Below are 26238 nucleotides of genomic sequence, written 5' to 3' on the forward strand. Positions count from 1 at the left end.
TGGGCGTAATATGAATAGTAACTTATATAGGTACATTTATAAAAAAAATATCTACTTATATTAAATTACTTTTTACTATATCACTCAGCTGTAACCTATATACAGATTACAGGTGTTAAGTTGTAATATCTTGAGAACAGACGATAATGCCTATATGTTTAAGGTATTTTTTTTTTACTTTTACTGCTATTAAATAAATGGTATAGCTTTTTTTTGTTTAATTTTCTTTAAAAAAATCCAGTTTTTGCTTTTCTTTTAATAGGCATTTTTATAATAGTCCTGTAAATATAGAATATGTGTCTCTGTGTGTGCTTTTAATATCCTAATCCTAGTAATATTAATTTTATTTTATTTTCGTTAAGAATATTGACCTTACCTGATATTTGACGTCCAAACCTCCCACCGACAGTCCAATTGTTATCGCAGTGTTCTGAGATAGCTGACGAGTTACGGTATGCACCTGTGTAAGAAAATATATGAATAAATTATTTTCATGTACTCTATAGAAAGTATTATTTGTCAAGCAGAGTAATTAATTGTGTTAATTTAGTATGTGTTGACGCAGTGGTCACTGATTCGATTCCCGCTCATGACGAACATTTGTACAGATGTATGGTATAGCACAAATGTCTAGACATTTGTACTTGTGTATTGTGTTTCCGGATCCCCGGCTTAAGCGTAAAGGATAATGGGGGTCGTCAAGTGTGAGGCACATTTATTTATTGTATATGAAAATTTATGAATATAGTTTAGTCCATCTATAATGCACATTATTTAAAATAATTACAAAACGCCTCTCACACAATGTAAATAGTCGAGTATACACTTGTTCTACACTAATTACCGGAGTCAGAAGTCAGAAAATGCAGGGGTCTGAGTTTAGAAAGTGTAGGATTCAACTAGTTCAAAAAAGTGCAGGAATCAGAGTTCAGAAAGTGCAGAAGTCAAAGTTCTGTAAGTGTTCAGTAAGTTCTGAAGTGCAGAAGATCACAGCTATATAATACTAGTCTCAAGTAGGGTTGTGTTCCTGTGGTGAGTAAGATGGCCCATGTCCTGAGTAGGGTAGGGTATAGGGTAGAGTCGGCAACGCGCTAGCGATGCTCCTGGTGTTGCAGGCGTCTATAGGCTACCGACCTACCGCGAGACAAATAACTGCGGCACTGACTGGACACGGTCCGTATAACAAACACCTATTTAATATGGGCATTACCGACAGTCCCCTGTGCAGAGCTTGCATGGGAACAGAAGAAACGGCTACGCATGTACTTCTCTACTGTCCAGGTGTAGCGGCTTACCGGGAACAACATCTTGGTACCCTGAAGACACTTCCGGAGATCTTCAAGAAGCCGAAAAGACTTCTAAAGTTTCTGGAGGAGCTTGGGTGGCAAGAGTGAATCGGATTACTCCCATAGACGCAAAATAGGCGCAAAGTCGTCGAGTTGCTGAAACCAGCCCGTGTTAACCATACCATACCATACCGACCTACCGTAGCTTACATCAGGTGGACCATACGCTTGTACTTGCCAAATCGTATAAAAAAGTAAGATTTTATACAGAGTTCACGATCCTTACCTGCGCGCCAAGCTCACGAGTGGGTACAAGCACAAGTACTCGAGTGACTCGCTCAGCGACCGCCTTGTAGAGCAGACGCTCCAGTATTGGTAGCATGTAAGCCGCTGTCTTTCCAGTACCTGTCGCTGCGCATGCGCATATGTCTTTACCTGTCGGGAATTGAGTCATTTAACTTATTGTCCGTATTACATTGCCAAAACAAGCGAGAATATGATGAGATATTAAATGAAATTTGACGACCGCCCTGGTGTAATGGTACATGGGCTGTGTCGGCGGCGCCTAAACACCAACGATCACGGGTTCGATTCCCGCTCAGAGTGGATATTTGTGTTTTATACAAATATTTATTTCTAGTCTGGTTGTTATCATGTACAGCTGATAGTGATCATTACTCATATTAGGGAATATATTCGCCAACCCGCATTGGAGCGGCGTGGTGAGTTAAGCTCTGATCCTTGTCCTACATGGGGAAAGAGGCCTATGCCCAGTAGTGGGATGTTACAGGCTGAAGCATAAATAAAACTAAGTATGCTACATAATACGGTTTCTAAGCTGCATACATATCAGTCATATACATTGTACTCTGTATACAGGCATTAAATGAAATCACACATACTATGTATCATTGCTATGTATGGTATGTACCAAATATAAGTCAAAAACAAGCAACAGTTTAGGTACAAGATAGGTTTATAACTGAACTAAAACTACCACTTTAAAGTAAAATATAGCTTTGTTTTGTGATTTCATTTAATCTCTTTCATTTTTTTTTTTTTTTTTTTGTATTAACATCCACGGGCTCAACTCAAAGTGCTCATGCCTTTTGTTAAACATGCACGCCTTACATACCACGATACAGGCGATTTTTCAGTACAACTACAAATCGAGTCCTGTGACTGCCTAGCAAAACTAGGACGTGGTCCGACGCTGACGGTTATTGTTTTTATTTTTTCATTACAATTACCTTTTGATCACTCATCATTCATTCATTCATAATTTCAGAACATTATATTATTTTTCTTATCTATGTCTATATTTATACTTATTAGCTAGTTATCATATATGTACACTTATTTCCTAGTAACCATATATTTACACTTATGTTCTACTTACAATATACACTTAACCTATGATACTATTAGTAAGGGATTTTTTTAAATATTTATTTATATATATTTATTATTAATATTTATCTATTTATTATTTATTTCTGTTATTTACTTACATTCCACTACATTGCATACTAACATAAATACACCTATCTTAATATATATAAATCTCGTGTCACAATGTTTGTCCTCAATGGACTCCTAAACTACTTAACCGATTTTAGTCAAATTTGCACACCGTGTGCAGTTTGATCCAACTTAAAAGATAGGCTATATTTTATTTTGATATATTATGTTATTAATATATTTCAGAAAAAAATAAGGTGATACGAAGTTCGCCAGGTCAGCTAGTATAATTATATACTTTTATCTACTTTATTTGCATAACAAATGCTGCACTGTGTCACTAATTCTTAGACCTGGCCGGACCAAGACCTCTTTCATGTTTACACTGAATTTTTTTGTAAATTAAATACGAATATTTCACAAAAAAGACTTTCAAGAGCTGCAACACTTTTTGATTATGCTGTTAAGTAAAGAATCAGAACAATTTCTATGGTTTATTATATATATGTTTTTATATATTATGTTTATATATATTTGATATATATATATGTGTATGTATATGTGTATGTATGTGTGTATGTGTATGTATGTGTATGTATATATATATGTATGTGTGTATGTATATGTGTATATATGTGTATGTATATTTACGTATTATACGTATATATTATGTATGTACACCTCCATGCCGTCTAATTCTTTAGTCATGTCCTTTTCATGCTAGAGGTTGTCTGGAAGAGATCGCTCTTTTAGCGATAAGACCGCCTTTTGTACATGTCTATATTTTCTTTTACGGTGTAAAATTTTTCTCTGATAGTGTACAATAAAGAGTATTTGTATTGTATTGTATTGTATTGTACTAATACGGATTATTATGTCTTAAGCATCCACGTGTCAAATAAATTTTTCTAGAATTGAATTGATAATAATTGTGACATACCCAATAGAGCGATGGGTATTGTTGCTGCTTGAATGGGTGTAGGATGTACGTAATTCAATGTGCCGATAGCTTTGAGCAGTGGCCGCGAGAGATTCATCATGTAAAATGAAGCTTTTTCGTCATATTGTGGGGGTTCTTCGAAGAAATCTGACTCATACTCAATTTGTGCACCTTCATTTTCTTCTTCTTTTAATTCCTGAAACATTGGCAGGTTGGCAATTAATGCATTGGTTACAGCTATAACATTTGACTATTTGTTTATATATATATATATATATATATATATATATATATTTAATTATTGTACTATACTTTAATTATGAACAGATTATAGACTTAAAAAGAATTTTTTGTTGTTTTTGCATCAACTGTTGTTTTCCACTTTTTTTATTATCAAGCTAAAATAATACAAACAACTAGTCTATTATATAACAATTTAATTAATAATAGATATTTATAATGAGCTTTTAGTTATTTTTGCTGTTTTTATAAGCACTTTCGGATGCACCGTTAATATAATAATTGAAAAAGATATTTTTTTTATTTCTTTTTTATGTTTATATTGAAGTGACACTTCTTTAGGCGTATGAGGGTAAAATTATTACAGATGAAACGGCAATATTTTGATGTAACGGCAAAGTTTTTGTTGATGCCACTGAAACGGAAATCTAAAGCTTTAGATTTGTATAAGCTATAAACGAGGCTTAAAAATTAGTTTGCCAAAGAAGTTTCACTTCTGACAAGTATTTTTTGTACGCATGCACTTTTTTTATATACATATACACAGATTGTCACTTGTTCCTAACCTTTTCTGTATGTTATAGGTTACAGCTGACTGATATAGCTAAAATTATTATTTTTTCCAATAATCATACAAATATTATAAATAAAAATATATACACATTACACCCAGATTCGAGGCAAGAATCGAACCCACAACCCCTAAAGCAAAAAGCAGGATCACTATAAACTGCACCAACGGGTTAGTACTAGACTATTTATAAATAATTAATACACTTACCTGCTTCTGTTTCTGTTTTTTACTTAATTTCTTCACCTTAGTTTTGATATCATCTTTTTTCAGTTCATCATCAGATATTTCCAACTCATCAACGTCACCATCTGAAATACATATGTACGAATATGTAAGTTATTCGTTTTTAAACCTTTTCATTTGCTATCACTTTTATTTTTCAGAACACTTTTATTATTGCAGAACTTACATTTAGTATTGCGGTAGTAGTGGGAGTTTCAAAATGATAATTGTAGTAGGTCTCCTAAAAGTTATATGTAAGTAAATAATATTTGTATTTGTAAAAAAATGAGGTACACAATCCTCAGGAGTAGTAGCCTGACTGGGGTAGTACCTCGACCTTACAGAAGATCACAGCTAAATAATATTGTTTTCAAGCAGTGTTGTGTTCTTGTTGGTGAGTAAGGTGACCAGAGCTCCTGGGGGATAAGGTTGGCAACATACTTACGATGCTTCTGGTGTTGCAGACGTCTATAAGCTACAGTAATAGATTACCATCAGTTGAGCCATACACTTGTTTGGCGACCTAGTTATATAAAAAAAATTGTAACAAACCCTTGGCCTCTGCTTCAGAATCGGTATCAACATCAGCATTGCCTTTCACTTTAGCCTCAGCTCTTTTTATTTCTATCTTTTGGTCTAGAGTTCTCTTTACATTTCTCCGTACATATTTTTGTAAATCATCCCATGGGTCCTATAAATTTAATAGAATATACGAAAGACAAAAAATTTGCATTCAAAAATTTGCAATAAAAAAAATGGTTGTTTTTTTGATATTTATTAAAAAAATGTACCACAAGATAGCATATAGAAAAAAAAGTATTTTTGACACAAAATAAACACTTGTTTCAACAATTGTTTTATTGTAATAAGTTAATTCACTTTTTTTATATATAAATATATCGTCTTTACCTTATTATATTCTTCCACTGAAGAAACAAACTTAAATTTCGGATCGAAATCTGCTTTTCTTTTGATTTTCTGTTTTGTTGGTTGATACTGAAATTAATAAACATATTACAGAAACTATAAACACCAATAACTCAAATTAAGTTATATTAATATAATTTTTTGAATTATATATATTTGAATGAAAGGTTTATTTAAGTGTTTTTGGAAAGAAATTTAATGTATACTAAGCTTTATTTTACTTTGACACTGACAATATTTTTTGGAGAAATTATTACAGAATTTAACTTAACATGCAGAATAATAGTAAGTCTGACAACAAAGGTAAAGTAACGTAATTTAAAACATTTTTATTTTAACTTTATAACTATTAAAATCTTACGTCTTCCTCCACATCGGATTCTTCTGAAAAATCTTCTACTTCTTCGTCATCATTAATAGTTTTAATTAACCCTGGATAGCCTTCGACTTCCATTTTAATTATTTCAAATAATATTAACTTCACACTAATTAAAAACGTTTTATAAACAACTGGCCCACATGATAGCACCGCGTTTAAGGTACGTACTTTTTGAGGTTACCTTTCAAAAACACATGTTTACAAAATTAGAGCAGGACAAACAACTTACGTTAACTAAAGAACGTTCCATTTGACGTAGGTTGAAATGAATTTTTCAGCAAATTAAGAAAATATATTAGAAATCAATCCTGCTTATTTAAAATAATATGTATGTATTTATTTATTTTAATATACCGAAGCCGTGTATTGAAATGATTAATAAATAATAAAATTTTGAATTTAATTTTAAACTGTATAATCTGTGCTTTGTCAAGTTGACAAATACACATTTCAGATTTCTGATTAGTGATTACAATTTCGTGCTGTAATCTTTAAGTTTTAATCGTTGATTACTTGTAATGCTAGTAATTTTATTCAGGTCCTGCATGTCCATATTGCAAATGCTATGATATAGATAAACTCATAAAATACAAAGTATATTCATATAAAATGGCAGATCAATTGCTAATTCATGATGACATCAAGTTGTAAGTATTTTTATAGCTTTACAGTAATGGATGATAATTGCATTAAGATTTTTTTCGATAGTAGATTTGTTAATAATTAGCAGCAGCTGAGAATAATTTTCAGGATTTTCTTTAACCCTTTGATTGTCCCCCGAGTATTTTTTTATAACAAAAATAATGTCTTGGTTTTGATATACTAATGTACTTAAATAATTAAATTTTATATTATAATATTTATTTATTTATATTAAGTTAATGGTTATTATGTACAATATAGGTAGATTTTCTATATTGTACATAATAGCCAAGTTAATTATAGATGTTATATTAAAAAGTGGTACAAATCTTATATTGATTTTTTTGGGGTACCAATATAATACTACATTACCAAAAAGTTTAACCACCTCTTTTGAGCTAAGTCTTAGTATACAATAACTTACTATCTTCAAATAAAACTAATTAGATATATATTATATCTCATATAGAAAAGAGTTTTAAGCTAGATATATACTTCTTTTCTAAATAAAATTAAATTTTTACTTAATTTTTTTTAGGTACACAACATCAGATAAATTTTATTTTGAACCAACAATCAATCCAACAGAGATTTTGGTCATTGATAGAGTTACTGGGGAAGCTGTTGTCAAAGGTAACATTTATATATACTACTGGTTTTGTTAATAACTTAGTTATATTACATACTAACAATAATATCTTAAACAAAATAAACTGCCATATAAGCTAACATGACTTAAAAAAAAAAAAAAACCTACCATGTAAACTAAAAGATTTAAAATAAAATACCTGTCATATATTTAATCTAAAAGACTTAAAAAATATATAAAATAAGTTTAAATTAAAAAAAAAGTAGTTTTTATAAGAGGTCTTTTTAGGGTATCCCAAAAAACTGCTCTAAAAAGTTTTAGGTTCTATATAACTTCATTACAAGGTGAATTTTCATTTAAAAGTTCATATTTGCAGTACAAAACTCTGTCATATTTTGTACTTAAATGTTTAATCTAAAAACAAATAAAGACATATGATAAGGGTTTCTTAATAAACTAAATGAACGTATTTTGTGGTTCCATAATGATATATTGCCCATATATTATATTGATATATGGGCACTGTTCTGTGATGAGTTACAGAATGTTGTTATACTTTTTGGATAATTTATCTTTTTATTTAAAAGAAATAAAAAGAATTTACTTGTTTCATAGTTAAAAAGTTTATATCAAAACAATTGTTTTTTCCTTATAATACAAGTAGAAATTTCTTTCTGACTGATGATAAAAATATTTTTTTTATTTATTTAAAAAGTATATATATTTTTTATAACTATGCAGAATATTTTATCTTAATACATTATATTACATATTGACATAATCACACTTGAGTAAATATAGTAATGAGTATTCACATAAATTAATTTCTTATCAAAATTAAATATATGTGTTTTACAGAAGTAATGTCAATAAGTACATATTTTCTTCTCTATTACTGTTTAAAATACGCATTATTAGGAATGACTCAAAAACTTCTCATCAGATTTCGCTCAAAATTAAAATGGTTTATTTGACCCATTTGACAAGTGCTTGTTTGCCGACCTAGTGACATAAAAAAAAAAAAACAAAAAAAGTGCAGTTGAAACACTTTCTAAAGTCCCATAAAATCAAGGTTTTTGTGTTTATTTCTATTGCAATTTTTTCAGATATAAATGCTGTTAAAATCCCAATACCAGCAAATGCATATAAACCAGTTTGTGGTTTCCTCGGCTCCATTAAACTCATATCTGGATTGTATTTAGTCGTGGCTAAGTATAGGATATTGGTAAGTATTTCGATGTATCAATCTGTTAATCTGTATAGTGTTAAAAGTTAAAATAATCCATTATTTACGAAGGTGTTTTTATAGACATGATATAAATCCTTATCTTTATTATATTGTAAATGAATTAACGATAACAAGAAATTTAAAAATGATTTTATTGCATTATTATTATTTGTTAGGAATGAATCCTTACAAATAAAAAATCCTACAATCAATAAGGCAATTTTATGAAGATATTTGACTTTTATTGCATTTAATTTGGACGCATAATTTAGGAGATAATGTAAAATCAAATAAAACGCGCTGGTGTAAGTCGCCCGCGAGCGAAACTGCGTGGCACGGCTAGTTTTGTTATAAATTAAGAAGTTTGATATACTTAATTTATTAGTAATTAGTATGAAAATGACTAATGTTGCAGGTAGGAAAAATTAATGGACAGGATATATACCAATTGGCAGGTACAGATGTGATACCATATTCAAGATCGACAACTCACTTAACCAACAAACAGGTATGTATTTCCTTACACTGCACAGATAAATAAATTCACTATTGTTTATAAAAATACTTCTCGAAAATAACCAACTACAATTACAAAAAATATTTGATCTGTTATTAAGAATCTTCTGCTTGACCAATATATGCATTCGCATGCATTCAGCCTGTAATATCCCACTGTTGGGCATAGGCCTCTAGCTCCACTGCGGGTCGGCGGATATATTCCCTACTATGAGTAAAGATCGCTATCAGATATATATAGTAACAAACGGGACCGACAGCTTAACGTATTCTCCGAGGCACGGTGTGGAGAACCACTAGTACAGATATCCAATCTGGAAAGGTATATTTGCAGAAATACAAATCCTTCCCGAGCGGGAATCGAACCCGCAAACCGCCGGTTTTTTAGCCGACTACTCGCAACACTAACCAGGGTTGTTGTGTCTTACATAAGTCTGTCTATCTGTTTGTTTTACCTTTTGGAGTAGACAGATTCTGAGAAAATTGATAAAATTAAAAAAAAAAAAACAAGTATAAAATGAATACAAAAAATTAATCTTTGTCAAAAATTATCGTGTTATAAAAAATATAGTCATCATCATTACAGCCTATACAGTCCACTGCTGGACATAGGCCTCCACAAGTTTACGCCAAAAATAACGTCAAGTTATCGCGTAATAAGAAAAGATTTTAGGTGTTAAAAAAGCTTTTCTAGTAACAAGTTTAAAAAATTAAAAAAAAACTAAGTACAAAAATGTATCATTCATCATCATTTTATTTAGCCTATTGCAGTCCATTGCTGAAGACAGGTCTCCACAAGTTCGCGCCAAAAATGGTGTGAACTCATGTGTGTTGCCCATAGTCACCACGCTGGGCAGGCGGGTTGGTGACCGCAGGGCTGGCTTTGTCGCACCGAAGACGCTGCTATCCATCTTCGGCCTGTGTATTTCAAAGCCAGCAGTTGGATGGTTATTCCGTCACCGGTTGGCTTTTTAAGTTCCAAGGTGGTAGCGGAACTGTGTTATCCCTTAGTCGCCTCTTACGACGCCCACGGGAAGAGAGGGGGTGGCTATATTCATTAGTACTGTAGCCACACAGTACATAAAAAATATAGTGTTAATGTACAATAGTGCTATGGATTTTTTTTGCTACTTGGTTTTAAATACTTTATTTAATATAGTACTTTTTCTTATGTTTACTATATATCTTTCCAATCCAAACAGATAGAAGATAACAACACCTATGAGCGCATGCTGAAGCTGGCTTTAGACACGCCTGGGATTTACTTCTCGTATGGATATGACTTGACGCACACCATGCAGAGACTGCATTCAGTCCCTCCTGATTTCCACAAGGTAATATTTTATAAGTATTTAGTTTGTGACGATTAAGTACTGGCACATTTCAACCCTGAACGGTCGAGGGTTTGATTTTCATCCCCACTCCAAGTCTGTAATATTTTAAATTTTATAAATTATTATATCAGCCGGTTGCTTTCTAAAACACAAGTACTAAAAATTAAGTATAGGATCTTGGAAAATAGAATATACAGTACATAGTAATTAAATATAGCTTACGCAATCTCTTCTTTTACCTATCCTTGACTATGCAAAGGTGTGCTATTTAGATGTGACAAAAGAGCTAGTTAATAAATTAGAGCGTCTACGAAATCTTGCGACACGCTTCATCTTTGGTTACGATACGATTACATATAGCCTATCTTAGGAAAATCGTGCTTATATTAAACATTACAAAAAATATATCGCTTCAGCCTGTAATATCCCACTATTGGGCATAGGTCTCTTTCCCCATGTAGAAGAAGGATCAGAGCTTAATCCACCACGCTGCTCCAATGCGGGTTGGCGGATACAAAAAATATATATCTATTGAAAAAAGACTAAATATTTTAAATTTTATTTATGTAATATTTTTAAGTAATTGTTATTTTTTTTTTTTGAATAAACAATTATTAAAAATAGCACAAGCAAATTACCTTGTTGAGTTTATCGGTGTAGTAGTAGATTAAAAATTCACCAAACAATAGTTTTACTGTTATATTAGGGCCTGTATCACCAGTTGTGTATAATGCTATTTGACGGATGACGATATAAATAGACTTTGACAGCGGGAGGTAGAATAGGCCAGAAGGACCTACTTCTCTTCAATTAATATGCTACAACTTTGAGGTTAATAAACGCGAATAGAAATAATTCATAAATATAGCAGAATTCGATGGTAAAAAAGAATAATGGATCAAAAACTTTGAACTGTTGGATACTGTCATCCGTCAAATAGCATTGTCTACAACTGTTGAAACAGGTCTTTAGTTATTTAAGATTGGTTTTGGTACTGTTCTTAAACAATACATATAAATGTTTTGACTTTTAGATGTCGCTAGCAAGTCGTGCCGACTCTCGTTTCCTATGGAACGGGCATCTCTTGAAGGACTATTCACATCAACAATTCGCGAGATTCGCTTTGCCTATCATTCAAGGATGTATCCTTTACAAAAATATATATATATATATATATATATATATATATATATAATTGTATTTGCTAGCAAACAAAAAAAGCTACTTCAATTTACTCACTCAAATATTCCATACACAAATAAAACAACGTAGAAAGTCACCAACCGTCTGCCCAGCGTGGTGACTATGGCCAACATACATGAGTTCCTGCAATTTTTGCGCGAACTCTTGGAAGCCTATGTCCAGCAGTGGACTGCGATAGGCTGAAGTGATGAGATAGTCGAAAAAATATTTACTTAAATACGCATAGTGGTCAGATCTCGATCAAATTTAAATGGAATCACATGACAAGCGCTAGTTTTGGAATATAAAAAAAATAATTAAAATCGGTACATCCAGTAAAAAGTTTTGAGGTAACACGCATAAAAAAAAAACAGTTGAATTTTAGAACCCTCGCCGATTTTTGTATTCTGTTAAATACCTTGTGCCTAACTTCTGCCCAAACATATTGTGGTCTGAAAATCGTCGAAATTATCTTGAAATATTGACCATAATTGTTGATAATTGTCAATTAATAAACAAGTTTGCAATAGTAATAATTGCAGTTAGCAATCGTAATTTGCTCTATTAGTATAATTTGCATTTTCTATTTGAATGTAGTTCAAGTTCATGTGTCTGATTTTTGTTACCAATATGGAGATAGTTTTAAAACTTTGTTACTGATGAGCAGTTATGAAGACATCAGGGTAGCGTTTCAGAAATTGTACTTAATCTTTACAGCATTTTAGTTATAATATTGCTATTGTAGAAGTATCATAATGGATGTAACTTGTATACATATGATCTTGACTATATTCAAAGTAAGTCAGGTGGCCAGAGCTCCTGGGGAGGGTTGGTAGTAGGGTCGGCAACACGCTTGTGATGTTTCTGGTCTTGCAGGAGTCTATAGGCTACGCTAACCTCTTACCATATCATTTGGGTCGTACGCTTGTATGCCATTGTTTGTAGTTATATGAATTCCTGAAAAACGCGTAGTCGTGGCCATAAACCACGTAACAGTGAACGGTCACCAGCTGACGTGGTCACTATTGTCGCGGCGAAGCGTGGAGCGCGCCGGCACTAGACTGTTTATGCGCGGGATCGATGCTCAGGTAGGTTTATTACAGTTACAGCCTCATATAGGTATCGGCACGGATGTTGAGCGCTCAGCGACAGAATAGGGATCGCCTTGCACAATGTGTAGGCTCGTGTACAGAAAATAATTTAGAACAGTATAAAAAATAAATAAATCGCATGTAAAAGTATTAAGTGCAAATTACATAACTATATCACGTTAACGTAAAGTTCAATGTGAGCGCTCGATACCCTTGACGATAACTATACATGCTTAATCTCATTTTACTAGAAGAGCATAAGGGAATGTGTTCGATTAATCTTTATAAATATTATAATTTATATAATAAACTAGCTGCCCGGACAGACTTCGTTCTGTCAAAAGTTAATAGTAATTTTTTTTTTTTTTTTAGTATTAATACCTTCCGTGGGCCTTAAGGAACATACAAAAAAATAAATTAATAATTCAAGAGATGTAAATATAATTGATTTATATAATAATTGATTATCGAAACATTTTTTTTTTCGGTTCATAATGAATCGATTTATTTTAAAAAGAAAAGGAAAATATTTTTTTCGTAGTACCATTTTTCATTAATCGGTTATAAAATAACGATGAAAAGATTTCTTAAAACTTTAAAACGATTTTTTTTTTCACATAAATTAATTATTTTATACAAAACGGATAACTAGTTTTAAAAACATAAGATAACCCTAAAAACAAACATTACAGGGAAACGTAGCAAACTTCGTCGAAACCGAACAGATAGTCGAAAGAGGTGGTGAGAAGTCTTCCTTCGTCCAGACTCGAGGGTCGATACCGCTGTACTGGAGCCAGTTCCCCAACCTCAAGTACAAGCCGGCGATGGCTCTGTCGCCTGAAGACCACGTGGCTGCGTACACGAGACACATGAGGGACCAGCTTCAGAAGTATGGAAATCAAGTTCTGTTGAATTTGGTGAGATATCTTGATGTCTGGAATTTTTTACTATGCTTTAAGAAATGGTTTTTTTTTGGGTTTTCTGACAGCTATTAGCTATTAGTGCTGTTGTGCTATACCTGTTTGTAATGTCACTCACACATATATCACTTCAGCCTATCGCAGTCCACTGTTGGACATTGGTCTCCACAAGTTCGCGCCAAAAAATGGCGTGAACTCATGTGTGTTGCTCATAGTCACCACGCTGGGCAGGCGAGTTGGTGACTGCAGAGCTGGCTTTGTTGCACCGAAGACGCTGCTGACGGGCGTCTTCGGCCTGTGTATTTCAAAGCCAGCAGTTGGATGGTTATTCTGCCATCAGTCGGCTTTAAAAGTTCCAAGGTGGTAGTGGAACTGCGTTATCCCTTTGTGTGTGTGTTTATGATGTAAAAGGGACTTACCAGTTGCCTAAACATGGATTTCGTTGTGAAGGTTTCTTTTACTGTCCAGCGGGAGACAATTTTAACTCTTGATTTTTTTTTGCGGAATCGGAACCTCAACTATCTCATTTCTCGTTGAGGACTTTCGTCTATTCAGTATATCCTATGGCCAAAGTCATATTGTTAAAATAATTTTAAGGAAAAATTTGTGATTTTTTTTTTCTAGATCGACCAGCACGGCAAGGAGGAGGCTCTGGAACGAGGCTACCGCGCGGCCGTCGCGGCGGCGGCCCTGCCCTCCGTGCGCTACGAGCCCTTCGACTTCCACGCCGAGTGCCGCGGCATGCGCTACGACCGCCTCGCCGTGCTCATGGACCGCATCGCGCACGAGCAGGTACGGCAGCACTACCCTCCCTGCGCTACCGGCCCTTCGACCTCTACTCCGGAACTTTTGTTCCTCGACGAACGCTAAGTTAATAATAATAATAAAGACGTTTATTCACCAAGCATAAAAAAAAACAAAAGATTTCTAAGTCTAATTTACAGAGATTTTATAAAAAATGCTGGTGAAAAGGTCGTAGACTCAGCTTATTGCTGCTTTTCAGTCCGCACCTTTACAAATGCTGCCAGCACAGGACATTAGATTTACATTTAAAAACTAGATATAGTAACGAAAAAAGTAATGAAAATAGTATTTAATAAAATAAAAAATAAAAAACCAGGATTAATAAATGAAGTACATTGCCGAAGGTACAAGAAGTTAGCTATTAGATGTCTACGACTTACTTCGTAAACTAGGCAAATATTTAATTGAGGTGATATCATGTTCAAAACTTGGAGCAGAGCGGCTGGTAAAGTTTGTCAACCATTGATGAAGATAACAGCTACATAATACAACTCTCAATCAGAGTTGTGTTCCTGTGGTGAGTAAGGTGCCCTGAGAGATCCCGGAGAGGGTGTGGAGTAAGGTCGGTTGTCACAGGCTGTAGGCTGTGATAACCGCTTACCATCAGGGTCGTCTGGAGAATGTCTTTAAGACCTTGGGTTGGGGGGAACGAGGCATCAACGTCAACGGCGAATACATCTCTCACTTTCGTTTCGCCGACGATATCGTCATCTTTGCGGAGACGTTGGATGAGTTAGGCTAAATGCTGGCCGGTCTAAATGAGTCCTCCCGACGTGTCGGTCTTTGTATTAACTTGGACAAAACGAAAGTTATGTTTAACAACCAAGTTATACCGGGACATCGGTCGATGGTACCCTTCTCGAAGTTGTTCAGGATTATATTTACGTAGGCCATACTATCCAACTAGGCCGCAACAATTTCGAGAAGGAGGCTGACAGGAGGATTCGGTTAGGCTGGACGGCGTTTGGCAGGCTTCATCGAGTCTTCACTTCGAAGATTCCGTAATGCTTGAAGACAAAAGTCTTCGAGCAATGTGTCCTGCCTGTGCTAATATACGGAGCTGAGATGTGGACACTGACGAAGGGACTGGTCCACAAGTTTAAAGTCGCTCAACGTGCAATGGAAAGGGTTATGCTTGGAGTTTCTCTTAAAGATAGGATTAGAAATGAGACTATCCGCGAGAGAACGAAAGTAACCGACATAGCCCACAGAATTAACAAGTTGAAGTGGCAGTGGGCTGGTCACTGTGTCTCAGGACCGATGGCCGTCGGAGTAGACGGGTCCTGGAGTGGAGACCGCGTCTTGGCAAACGCAGTGTGGGACGTCCTCCGGCCAGTTGGACCGACGATCTACGTAAAATTGCCGGTTTAGGCTGGATGAGGATTGTGGAAAACCGGGATGTCTGGCGCTAACTTGGGGGGGCCTATGTCCAGCAGTGGACTGACAATGATGATGGTGATGATGATAAGGGTCGTATATTGGGCACCCTAACTGAAACTTAACGCGGCCGGGCAGACGGAGTTCGGCTACTTCCTGTCGCGCGGCGGCTCGGTGCTGCTGCGCCAGGGCGGCGTGTTCCGCACCAACTGCGTGGACTGCCTGGACCGCACCAACGTGGTGCAGAGCCTGCTGGCGCGCCGCCAGCTCGCCGCCGTGCTGCGCCTGCTGGCCGTCACCGACCAGGGCGATCGCCACCCGCACCTCGATGCGCTGTTCAATACGGTACGGCGGATTCTCTTGGATTCTTTTCTTTTCTTTTATTTAAACGGGGGAGGGGGGGGGGGGGGGAGGAAAAACATCACTAAATATCACAAGGAGAATTGTAATGAAATATCGTGTGTATTTATTTTCGTTGATGATTCGTGATTTTTAAACCAAAAAAACAATCATCAAACATTTGAATTTTGCAACCTTGATGCCCGTATAGAAATTTCTATCGTGATACTTCAAAATTTTTTGATATGCAGGTTTACAAACATTTGATTCGACGTTTTTTAAACTTACTTTTACTTTAATTAGTTCTTTTATAAGTTTTTAATTGAACCGATTATTACACAAATATTACAAAATTTATTGAATATGTCTACATCGGGCTTTGTAATTATTATTTCTCATGAAAAACTTCAATCCAAACATTCGCAAATCTGCTATAAAGATCTATTTGATAGTTCCAAAATAACAAACACTTTCCAACAGGTATGGGCAGACCACGCAGACATGATTTCTATTCAATACTCCGGCACGGGAGCCCTGAAGACCGACTTCACTAGAACCGGCAAGAGGACCCGACTGGGGCTTCTGAGGGACGGGATCAATTCCCTCACCAGATACTACAAGAACAACTTCTGCGATGGTTTCCGACAGGTAATATAAAAGTCATAACACTAGCTGATGAAAAGGTTATAGGGAAATTATTTTGATTAACATTTCGTCCTGTTTAAATTGACTCTTATTATACAATCTTTAAGAATGTTCGGTTATATGTAGACGCTGCGTTGGCGCAACGGTCACAGCCATGGATTGTACCTGTTGCGCTGGCAGTTGCAGGTTCGATCCCCGCACATGACAAACATTTGTATTGGCCATACAGGTGTTTGCTGTGGTCTGGGTGTTTGTGCAGTCCTTGTGGGTCTCCCCACCGTGCCTCGGAGAGCACGTAAAGCCGTCGGTCCCGGTTGTTATCATGTACACCTGATAGCGATCGTTACTCATAGTAGGGAATATATCTGCCAACTCGCATTGGAGCAGCGTGGTGGATTAAGCTCTGATCCTACTCCTATACAGGGAAAGAGACCTATGCCCAGCAGTGGGATATTACAGGCTGAAGCAATGTAAACACACACCATAAAATATTACGAGTTTTCATTCAAAAATGAGCTTCTGTATAACCATAAATTCGCACATTCTAATCATATGTTTTTTCATGTATCTATTATTCTTTAAAGCACTGTCTAGCTCTATAGTAAAATTTATCTGAAATACAGGCAACCATGGATTATCAGACTACATTAGTCGGGTGTATAACCTTAACATCCGGGGCGTGTAGCTCAGTTTGATGTTTGGGAATTTACCTATCTATATATAACTATCGAATGTAATAAAAAATGTATAATAATTTGTCTTTACATCTCCAGGATGCGTTGGACCTGTTCCTAGGTAAATACGTTATAGTTGAAGGCGAGGGCAACACCGCCCTCTGTCCGTTACGTCGTCCTAGAGACTGGAAATACTTGACAGTAAGTTTACTTGCATTTAATTAACTGTTAAAATTTACTGATATTGTTCAGGATACTTACGCGAATAGTCCAATATTCGAATTGATTAATTTTTGATTATAAGAAATAAATTGATGAAAGATAAACTATACAAATACAACGATAAAATGTACTTGATCCTTGTAAATAATTGTATACACTGAGTGGTTAGAAAAATCATCTGTCTCTATCACCAACCACTCACATAAAGCTTAGACTTGTATACTCTTTGGTAACCTGTGTTGGGAACGCTAATGGTCTGAGTAAAATCAACAAATGGAACAACTAGGTAGGCAGGCAGAACTCCGGAAAGATATGGCAACGCTCTAGCAATTCTTCTGGTGTTAAAATACAAATACGTCGGTTATTTAATCATCATCATCAGTTCAGCCTATTGCAGTCATCTGTTAGACATAGGCCTCCACAAGTTCGCGCCAAAAATGGCGTAAACCCACGACGCTGGCCAGATGGGTTGGTGACCGCAGTGCTGGCTTTGTCGCACCGAAGACGCTGCTGCCCGTATTCGGCCTGTGTATTTCAAAGCCAGCAGTTGAATGGTTATTCCGCCATTGGTCGGCTTTTTAAGTTCCAAGGTGGTAGTGGAACTGTGTTATCCCTTAGTCGCCTCTTACGACACCCACGGGAAGAGAGGGGGTTGTATATTCTTTACTGCCTTAACCACACAGCAGAGTTATTCAGTACAGACTGAAAATTGCAAACGTAACACAAAAGGAGCTTACATACTACAAAGTACGAGTAGATGTCGCTAATGGTTATAATTCGATACAATTTAATTGCAAAAGTGTTTATAGGTAGATTACGGTATACCATCAAGCGGACCGTTACACTTATTTGCCACTTTTATAGTATAAAAAACCTCCTCAATGTTCCTATCTCCCCGCAGTTCCCGTCAATCCTGCTGGTGGCGGTGTCGATGTTCTGCGCCAGCGCCGCGCTGCCGTCCCGCGGCTCCACGGAGCTGCTGCTGTACCTGCTGTTCTGGGGCGCCACCGTGGGCGCCACGCTCACCTTCATCTTCAGGTATCTACCCCCCCCCCACTCACGCACCGGCCTAACACACCGCTCGGCCGTGTGGATGACTAATGACTATGCTTAGTGTCCTGTAGTACTAAATACCTGGTTTCGATTTTGACTTCAATTTTAATCATAGATGCTCGCTGTCCGAAATATCCTCTTTTCTACTGTCCTATATACTTTATGTGATTATCTAACCAAATTAAACCCTTGATTTTTTTAGACATTTTGCGACCATCTAACCAATTCTAAATGTCAAATTTGTATGACCACTCTAGAAATTTCCTTATAATAAATTTTGTGACCATACCAAGATAATTTAAATTAGAATTTTTTTATTTATCGTTGAGTCCATATATATAACGTCACGTTTGTGTAACTACCCTCAGACACGGCAAGGAGTTCGTGGACTGGCCCCGGCTGGACGGGGCTCTGGCCGCGTCCCGCGAGCCGCCTCCGCCGTCCTTATGATCGCAGACCTGCCGCTCGTAGTCGTCGTCTGACACACAATACTACAAACACACCACTACATATACCCTCCTCGATTTGAGTCATGTCTTGAATAATGGCCCTTTGAACGAAGTCATTCCACCACATGTCCAGTTTTCTATACTAATACAAACACCCCCTCCCCTAGTGGACGGCTACGCCCCCTTACAATATTATGGCTTTAATCGCCGTAATTAATAATAGTAATAATACTCTTTTCCGTACACAGTGGCATTACAGGCCCCCAAAAATCAAAGCTCATCTTCTCCATTATTTGCGAAAGTGTTTTATGGACTACCCCTTAAGGAGTCTAACGATCGCTTTCAAACGACCTTTGGGTACGGGACATGTTATGGTTAGGACATACTTTATGTAAAATAATTAATACGTTTTTCAGCCTCGGCTTCGGCAATAGCTTATTTTGTTTGTCGTGGTGTTTAAATTTTCTAAATATAAAGTTAAAATTAATTCGGAATGATAGATCTTATTTGGGAGCTTCCTAAAATGACTAATAACTTAGTAAATGTTTATGAAAGTGATTATTTGGTAAAAATGATAATTTTATGTAATTATCGGATATTTATATGTTAATGGTAATGTAAATTGAAAAGTATTCAGAATTGACTTTCTATTAATCAGCTGAATGCAGTCAAGCTGTATTTACATGCATTTCATTGCTCAGTTCTATTATATTTGGGCGGTTTTTAGAACGGCTTTGTATAAAAGACGGACTAGCCGTATTAATTGAACGGCTATTTGAATTAGTTGGCTACATCAATAGGTATTTCGTGCATATTATATAAGAAATAAGCATTCTCCGAATTTCAATGATTAATTCCGTTTTATGGCAAGTTCTGATTCTTTTGATATTTACTCGCAATGACTGTACTTAAGTTAAATTGTATAATTGTTTTTTCGTATACATAAATAATTATCAGTGTAAGCAAAAAACTATTTAACCTTTTTAGAATGAATAAACGTACAACAGATGTTTTCTAAAGGCATCAAATGTACGTTTTTTTTATGTAAATTCAATTCAATTATCAGGTTTAAACACTCAGTCGTGCCAGTAGGGCACAGTCGATTTTTCCATAACATGCCAAGTCATATAGAATGGAGAAGACATGAAGATGAATGATCGGTGTCATCGAGCTAGTTAACTCAGTTAAATATTATAGATAAAAGTAAAAATAATCAGTGTTTTTGTTGTTATACCATAACCAAGAACAAAACAAACAGTAAAGTTAAAATCACTCTAATTTTGTTAAAATATTTTTGAACACACAAGAACAATTACATAATCTATCTACAACTTAATTTTATATATATTAGTTGCTATATATTTACATAAAAATGAACAGTAGGGACTAAACACAAAGATTAACAAACATTCAACATTAATGGGGCGAGGAATGTTACGGGGGAAGAGTTTGGGGGCAATTAAAAAGGATATGGGATACTGTACCTTCGTCAAGACCACATTCACTATTCGAGTTAAGAAAATAAGTGACTTATCGCTGTCACTGACACGTCTTTCTGAATGATTTACTTTAATTGGTCAATTAGAACACTGAGATCAAATTTACTACGATTTAATTTGTCAAGGAGCGTGGCTTAGCTAAATGACAGCAATGATTCACTACTTTTCCCAACGCGAATAGACTATAGTAACAGTTTAACTTAATAATAAACTATAAGTTTGTATTTATAACAAAATCGAAGTTAGAAAAAAAATTGTATCAAAATCGTGTTCAAAAAAGCCATATATGTATACAAAATGTTTTAAGTCTATATGCGTTCCTTTTAATGGAAGATTTCAAAACATTCAAATTATACCCTAGAGTTAACAAGGTAGTAAACGCTTAAAATCTTTTTTAATAAATAAAAGTTAGATGAAACAATTGTCTTCAACAAATACGTAATTTAATTATAATGAGATGATGCTTCAAAATAATTCAGGCTTCAATTTTTAACAGCACCCATTTTTCGCCTACTATTCCACGACACAGCATAATAAATTTATATTCTCATAATAATTATGTGCCAAATTGGCAGAACTAACGTTTAGTATAGAATTTTATAAATATACATTTGACAGAATATTTTCGATAATGTAATCAAATTCTCTGAATGACTAATGAATTGAGCTGGGCGCTTACGTACTGAAAAAAATTGTAGTTTGCTACATGGTGGATACTTGCTACGCCCATGCTCTTGGGGAGTTTTAAATATTACTTTTAAGATAGGCTTTCCTCTTGTGACATAAAATTTAGGCAATATTTGCTTAATACAAAACAAGCAACGACATATTTGTTTATATTGTGTATTTTTGTGTCAAAATTGTATCTAAGTGTATAAAGACGACAACATGGTTGAAACCGTATTAGTCGACATTATGAAATAAAATATTACTAACTAGAGAATTCGTCGTTAAAAGGAACGCAACAACATACCAAATATTCTACAAAAATTGTACAAAGAGTTATATCATATTATGTAATATGCAACGAAATTAATTAGCAAAATGAAAATGTATCTACTATTTAAATTTGTATTCAATAAAAATATAATGTAATAACGCAATAGTTGCCAACTACGTCAAATATCCAATTGCGACTTTTAAGATATGGCTTTAGTGTATTTGCGTGAAGAAAATAGTGACGCATCGTTACATTCCTTTTAGACACGCTGCGTCTATCTAAAGGACTTACTTCAACTCGTCAATGTGAACACGGCGCCGGCGTTGAAATTTCCTACGATTTAATCGATCAAGGGGCGTGACTGCGATGAGTCACTTTTTCCGTACCGCGAATAGACTATTTTCTAGAAATTTCTTCGTGATTCTGGCGTCATACAGATGTATAAAAAAAGTCACGGATTATAGTGCATTTTCCTATTTACCTCCTTTATATAAACGCTTTATATATAGACACTATTTATCTGACTCGTTGCACCATATTGTGATAAATTTTGAATTCATTCCATAAATGATGAGAATGATATAATTGACACTGTTTGGTTCACTTTTGCTAAAAACTTTACTTATAAGTTTTTAAGAATCTCCGCCTATCAATACCTTTAATTTTACAGACCCTATGGTCAGGCGCAACTCACATGAGTCAATGTTAATAATTTTACAACAAATAAAAAAATCCTATTTATATACGAGTTCGTATATATCAAAAGTGAACCAAACTAGTGTTAGCTACGTTTTACGCACTTTCCCATTTGCTTGACACCGAGAGAAAAATAAATTAAAAGTTATTACGATAAAAACGATACATTAATTATATTAAAATAAAAAGAATAAAATAATATATACGCCAAATTAGGATTTTTTCTAAACGTTTTTTTTTTATTCGTGTAAAATATTATAATACTTGGACGACACGCGAGCTGGCATTAAATAAGAATATCTATAGATGTAACATTACTTAACTTCTATTATCATCATTACATAATATAAAACAAAGTCGCTTCTCGCTGTCTGTATGCTTAGATCTTTAAAACTACGCAACGGATTTTGATGCGGGTTTCTTTAGTAAATAGAGTGATTACAGAGGAAGGTTTATATGTATAATATCTGTATAATATAGTAGAGGAACACTGATAGTTTTTGCAACCGTGCGAAGCCGGGTCGCTAGTATTCTATAAAAAATAAAAATATACAGTCAAACATAGAACTTCTTCCTTTTGTGATGTATCGATTTGTAAATGAATTTTAAATATACTAAAAAGTTAATATACTAATTTGTATATAATGTTCTTTCCTCATATTATGTGAATGGACAGTAGTTTAAACTGCAATTTTACAAAATTTCTTTTGCATAATATTTTATTTACAATCTTAAATATTAATATGATACATATTTTTTGAAATTATGTACTTTATTCTTGATATTAATAAGTGAATATTGATGTTTCTAATAAAATAAATACTTAAATAATAATTAATATTAAATATAAATCAATCGCTTTTCTTATGAAATGTAGTTATTGCAGACAGTATACATATTAACAGCTTTTGTTATAACACCTTGAGAAAATGGTTTAAGATTGTCCGGGTTTTTCTATAGTTTCTTTACTTTTTAACAGTGTTCCTATATTCAATAAACGTTGCGTTTTGCTTACGATCCGTTAAAATTCGAATGCATGTTCAATTGATTGATACTGTTACTTTATATTAAGATCTTGTAAGTGTTTACTTGATAGTAAAAAATAGTTAACTATATTTTAATATAATATTTTATAAATTATTTCAGTTGCAGTTTTCTTAAAAATGCAATATCTTTGTACATTTCGAAGTAAAAAGAAGTTAGTAATGTTATTTCTATAAAGGTATTAAATATTGTTATGTATATTTTTCTAGATATATTTAAGCATGTGTTTCCATTAAACCTGTGATGGATCGCCCGGCAGGTGTTTTACGATAATTAACTTATGATTATGTGTAATTTTATGAAGGTTTTATTATTTCAATAAATTGTCGAATTATATTGTATTTTTTTTTGCACTATCTTAATATTAGTGATGTTCCAGATATCCGTATCCGTTACTTTACTCGTGGATCTTTTACGGATATTTTATTAATTTTCTAATAGGGGATCGCACAGTTATCATATTAAAATCTATAATGTACTTAGATAAAATAGATATACTGTTGTACGATAATTTATCGAATAATAATTTAATATAATTCATTTCAATATTTTAAAATGGAGAAATAAAATGTTGTTATTTACAATATTTTTAATATGTACTGAAACAACAACTACAGTGCGTGACGTCATTTGTAGGATCAAACATTTACCGCGTTCCACTAAGCATCCGCAACGCCGGCATCATATTTTCCTAGGTTTAGGTTTCTTTGTCTCAGTGATTTCACCATGCCGCCATATTACGAGCACACAGCTGAAACCTGCCACTTGACTGTCCAAATATGAGTTTCACTTATGAAATTCGCTCATAACGCCCGCAGCGTTTTTTACGTTATTGGAACGGCAATTTCAGCGGATGTGATCGAGGTCGTTGTGGGCCTTAGGTGGAATGCGACCTTTGTTATTACTACAAATGACGTCACGCGCTCTTAACATGGCGTTTTGGCGGGATTTTTAAACAAACAATATTAAACATGATTTTGAGTACAGTAATACCCCGGACTTACGCGATAGGTGGGACTGAGCGCTATCCGCGTAAGTCGAATTCGCGTAAGTCGGGGTACAGTTTTGCGGGGTACTTTTCGTAATTGATCTGACTGTCGATTCCCAAAAAACACAAAATCGTAACTTATGTACCTACGCGCCGATTCCGCACTAAACGTCTGTGCCTGTTGTAAACTGAACGAATAATAATGCGGGTGGGGGGACTCAAACAAAAAACGAATAGACGAGAAAATTAAATCGCGTAACTCCGAATTCGCGTAAGTCGAGGTAGCGTAAGTCGGGGTATTACTGTACGCAAAAGGCCATAAATAAATAAATTTTTATTTTTTATGGAAATAAGTATCCATAAAGATTATATTAAAACGCTTTCTGAAAATTTGTCCGATCCCCAATTCAATTGACAGGATAAATTACTGCATAATAATTTCGATTATGTGGTTAAGAAGTTTAATTTTAAAAAATTCCATTCAGAATATTTTTAACCGACTTCCAGAAAAAGATGAGGTTTTCAATTCGACTGTATTTTTTTTATGTATGTGACATCAGAACTTTTGCCTGGGTGGATCGATTTCGACAAAAAAAAATTTTAATCGAAAGGTGGTGAGTGTCATTTGGTTCCATTTAAATTTATTTTGAGATCTAACTACTACTTTTCGAGTTATATCTAATAATGCGTTTTAACTTGACGCTTTTTTCGTCGACCTACCTTGTATTATACCGAATAACTTTCTACTGGATGTACCGATTTTGATAATTCTTTTTTTGTTGGAAAGGGGATATTTCTCCTCCTTCTCTTTTTTATTTTTTTATTAGTTTGGTACCATGATAAGGAAACCATGATCTGATGATGGGATCCCAGAGAAATCGAGGGAAACTCTTGAAAATGTGTATAACTTTTTACTGGGTGTACCGATTTTGATAATTTTTAATTTAATCGTTGTATTACTTGTCGATGTAATTGAAATCGGATTTTTTCGTTTTCGAGCAAAATTATTATTTCTTAAAATCAAAACAATTATTATTTCTTAAAATCAAATATTTGGCACCTTTAATTGCAAACATATATTCCAGTAAGTTACCATATGAATAGTATATACACATAGAAAGTTATGACATTACTTTTATATATATAATAAAATGTAAAACAAATTACTTTATTATTTTATAAGATCGATTCGATCGCAATGTATCTCAAAATACTTGCTACGGCGTATTTTGAGAAGGTGCGCTTTCACCCAAACCCTCTTATAGCAGAGGCTTGTAAATACGTAGTTAACTAGTATTTTAATCCAAGCTTTTGTTTAAATAATCAGTATTAACAAGCAAAATGATTTGGAATATAGTCGTAAAATATAGGTTTTTGTTACTATTATTGTAAAATTCCAATAAAAACACGATTTTATTATCCCATTACAATTATTCTTTCAAACTTTGTTTTCTATGAGTAAAATAAATGATTTTATACAGCTTGATAAGTCGAAATTTTATAAAGTATGTTTTGCCTGACAATATGTGGTAAATTGTTCTTATAGTTGGCAACACCGTTGGCCCATTCATTTTCCTCAGACTCCTCAGTCCTCACTTCAATCCTCACTTCAGTAGTCAGTTGTCAAGTTTATTTCGTTAGGGACGGTTATATTGTCTCTTACGAATACGTTGTGTATTTTGTAACAATAAATGTAAAATAGTGTTCTATTTTTATGTGTAACATATAATATGAAATAAACAATTTCATAATTTTAAACTATTTATTTGATGTATCTTGTATAAAATGTAAATAACAGTGTTGAAAGTGAATATTCTGCGTATACCCAGGCGCCAGAATGTCTGATGAACTAGAAGCTCGGATGTGGGATGAGGGAAGCTCCAGATATGAGCCCAGGAGTCATGGTACTTACTATGAGTCGGCGTTTGCATCCTCTGAACATTTAGATAGAGCCCCATTATTATCAGAGGTACGTAT

At 34.4% G+C, this 26238-nt stretch overlaps 3 protein-coding genes across 3 annotated transcripts in view; 2 read left to right on the plus strand and 1 right to left on the minus strand.

Moving 5' to 3' along the window:
* Positions 1 to 6266, minus strand: part of LOC123665660 (probable ATP-dependent RNA helicase DDX27) — a 19114-nt gene extending 12848 nt beyond the window's left edge. The window contains exons 1-7 of the mRNA XM_045599932.1: positions 6012 to 6266; positions 5633 to 5719; positions 5276 to 5414; positions 4709 to 4809; positions 3688 to 3883; positions 1573 to 1721; positions 377 to 460 (exon numbers count right to left, since the gene is read on the minus strand). Coding sequence (XP_045455888.1) covers positions 377 to 460; positions 1573 to 1721; positions 3688 to 3883; positions 4709 to 4809; positions 5276 to 5414; positions 5633 to 5719; positions 6012 to 6104 — 849 coding nt within the window. The 5' untranslated portion in view covers positions 6105 to 6266. The remainder of the gene's footprint in view (positions 1 to 376; positions 461 to 1572; positions 1722 to 3687; positions 3884 to 4708; positions 4810 to 5275; positions 5415 to 5632; positions 5720 to 6011) is intronic.
* Positions 6267 to 6480: 214 nt separating this feature from the next.
* LOC123665381 (phosphatidylinositol-3-phosphatase SAC1) lies at positions 6481 to 19095 on the plus strand. Its single transcript, XM_045599693.1, has 14 exons — positions 6481 to 6676; positions 7210 to 7304; positions 8367 to 8485; positions 8904 to 8996; positions 10207 to 10338; positions 11372 to 11480; positions 12493 to 12608; positions 13304 to 13528; positions 14156 to 14323; positions 15851 to 16057; positions 16532 to 16699; positions 17470 to 17571; positions 18494 to 18630; positions 19014 to 19095. The coding sequence occupies exons 1-14, from the start codon at positions 6639 to 6641 to the stop codon at positions 19093 to 19095; spliced, it is 1791 nt and encodes a 596-aa protein (XP_045455649.1). The 5' UTR covers positions 6481 to 6638.
* A 6682-nt stretch (positions 19096 to 25777) lies between these two features.
* LOC123665605 (zinc transporter 2-like) overlaps positions 25778 to 26238 on the plus strand; it is a 54543-nt gene continuing 54082 nt past the window's right edge. The window contains exon 1 of the mRNA XM_045599886.1: positions 25778 to 26230. Within this exon, the coding sequence (XP_045455842.1) occupies positions 26099 to 26230 (132 nt within the window). The 5' untranslated portion in view covers positions 25778 to 26098. The remainder of the gene's footprint in view (positions 26231 to 26238) is intronic.

The sequence above is a fragment of the Melitaea cinxia genome, chromosome 24 (assembly GCF_905220565.1).
Source record: "Melitaea cinxia chromosome 24, ilMelCinx1.1, whole genome shotgun sequence".
Taxonomy (NCBI): Eukaryota; Metazoa; Arthropoda; class Insecta; order Lepidoptera; family Nymphalidae; genus Melitaea; species Melitaea cinxia.

Coding starts and splice junctions, on each gene's coding strand:
- LOC123665381 (XM_045599693.1), top strand. CDS start 6,639: ATGGCAGATCAATTGCTAATTCATGATGACATCAAGTT. Junction 6,677..7,209: donor ATTCATGATGACATCAAGTT/GTAAGTATTTTT, acceptor AATTTTTTTTAG/GTACACAACATCAGATAAAT. Junction 12,609..13,303: donor TGCGCGGGATCGATGCTCAG/GTAGGTTTATTA, acceptor CAAACATTACAG/GGAAACGTAGCAAACTTCGT.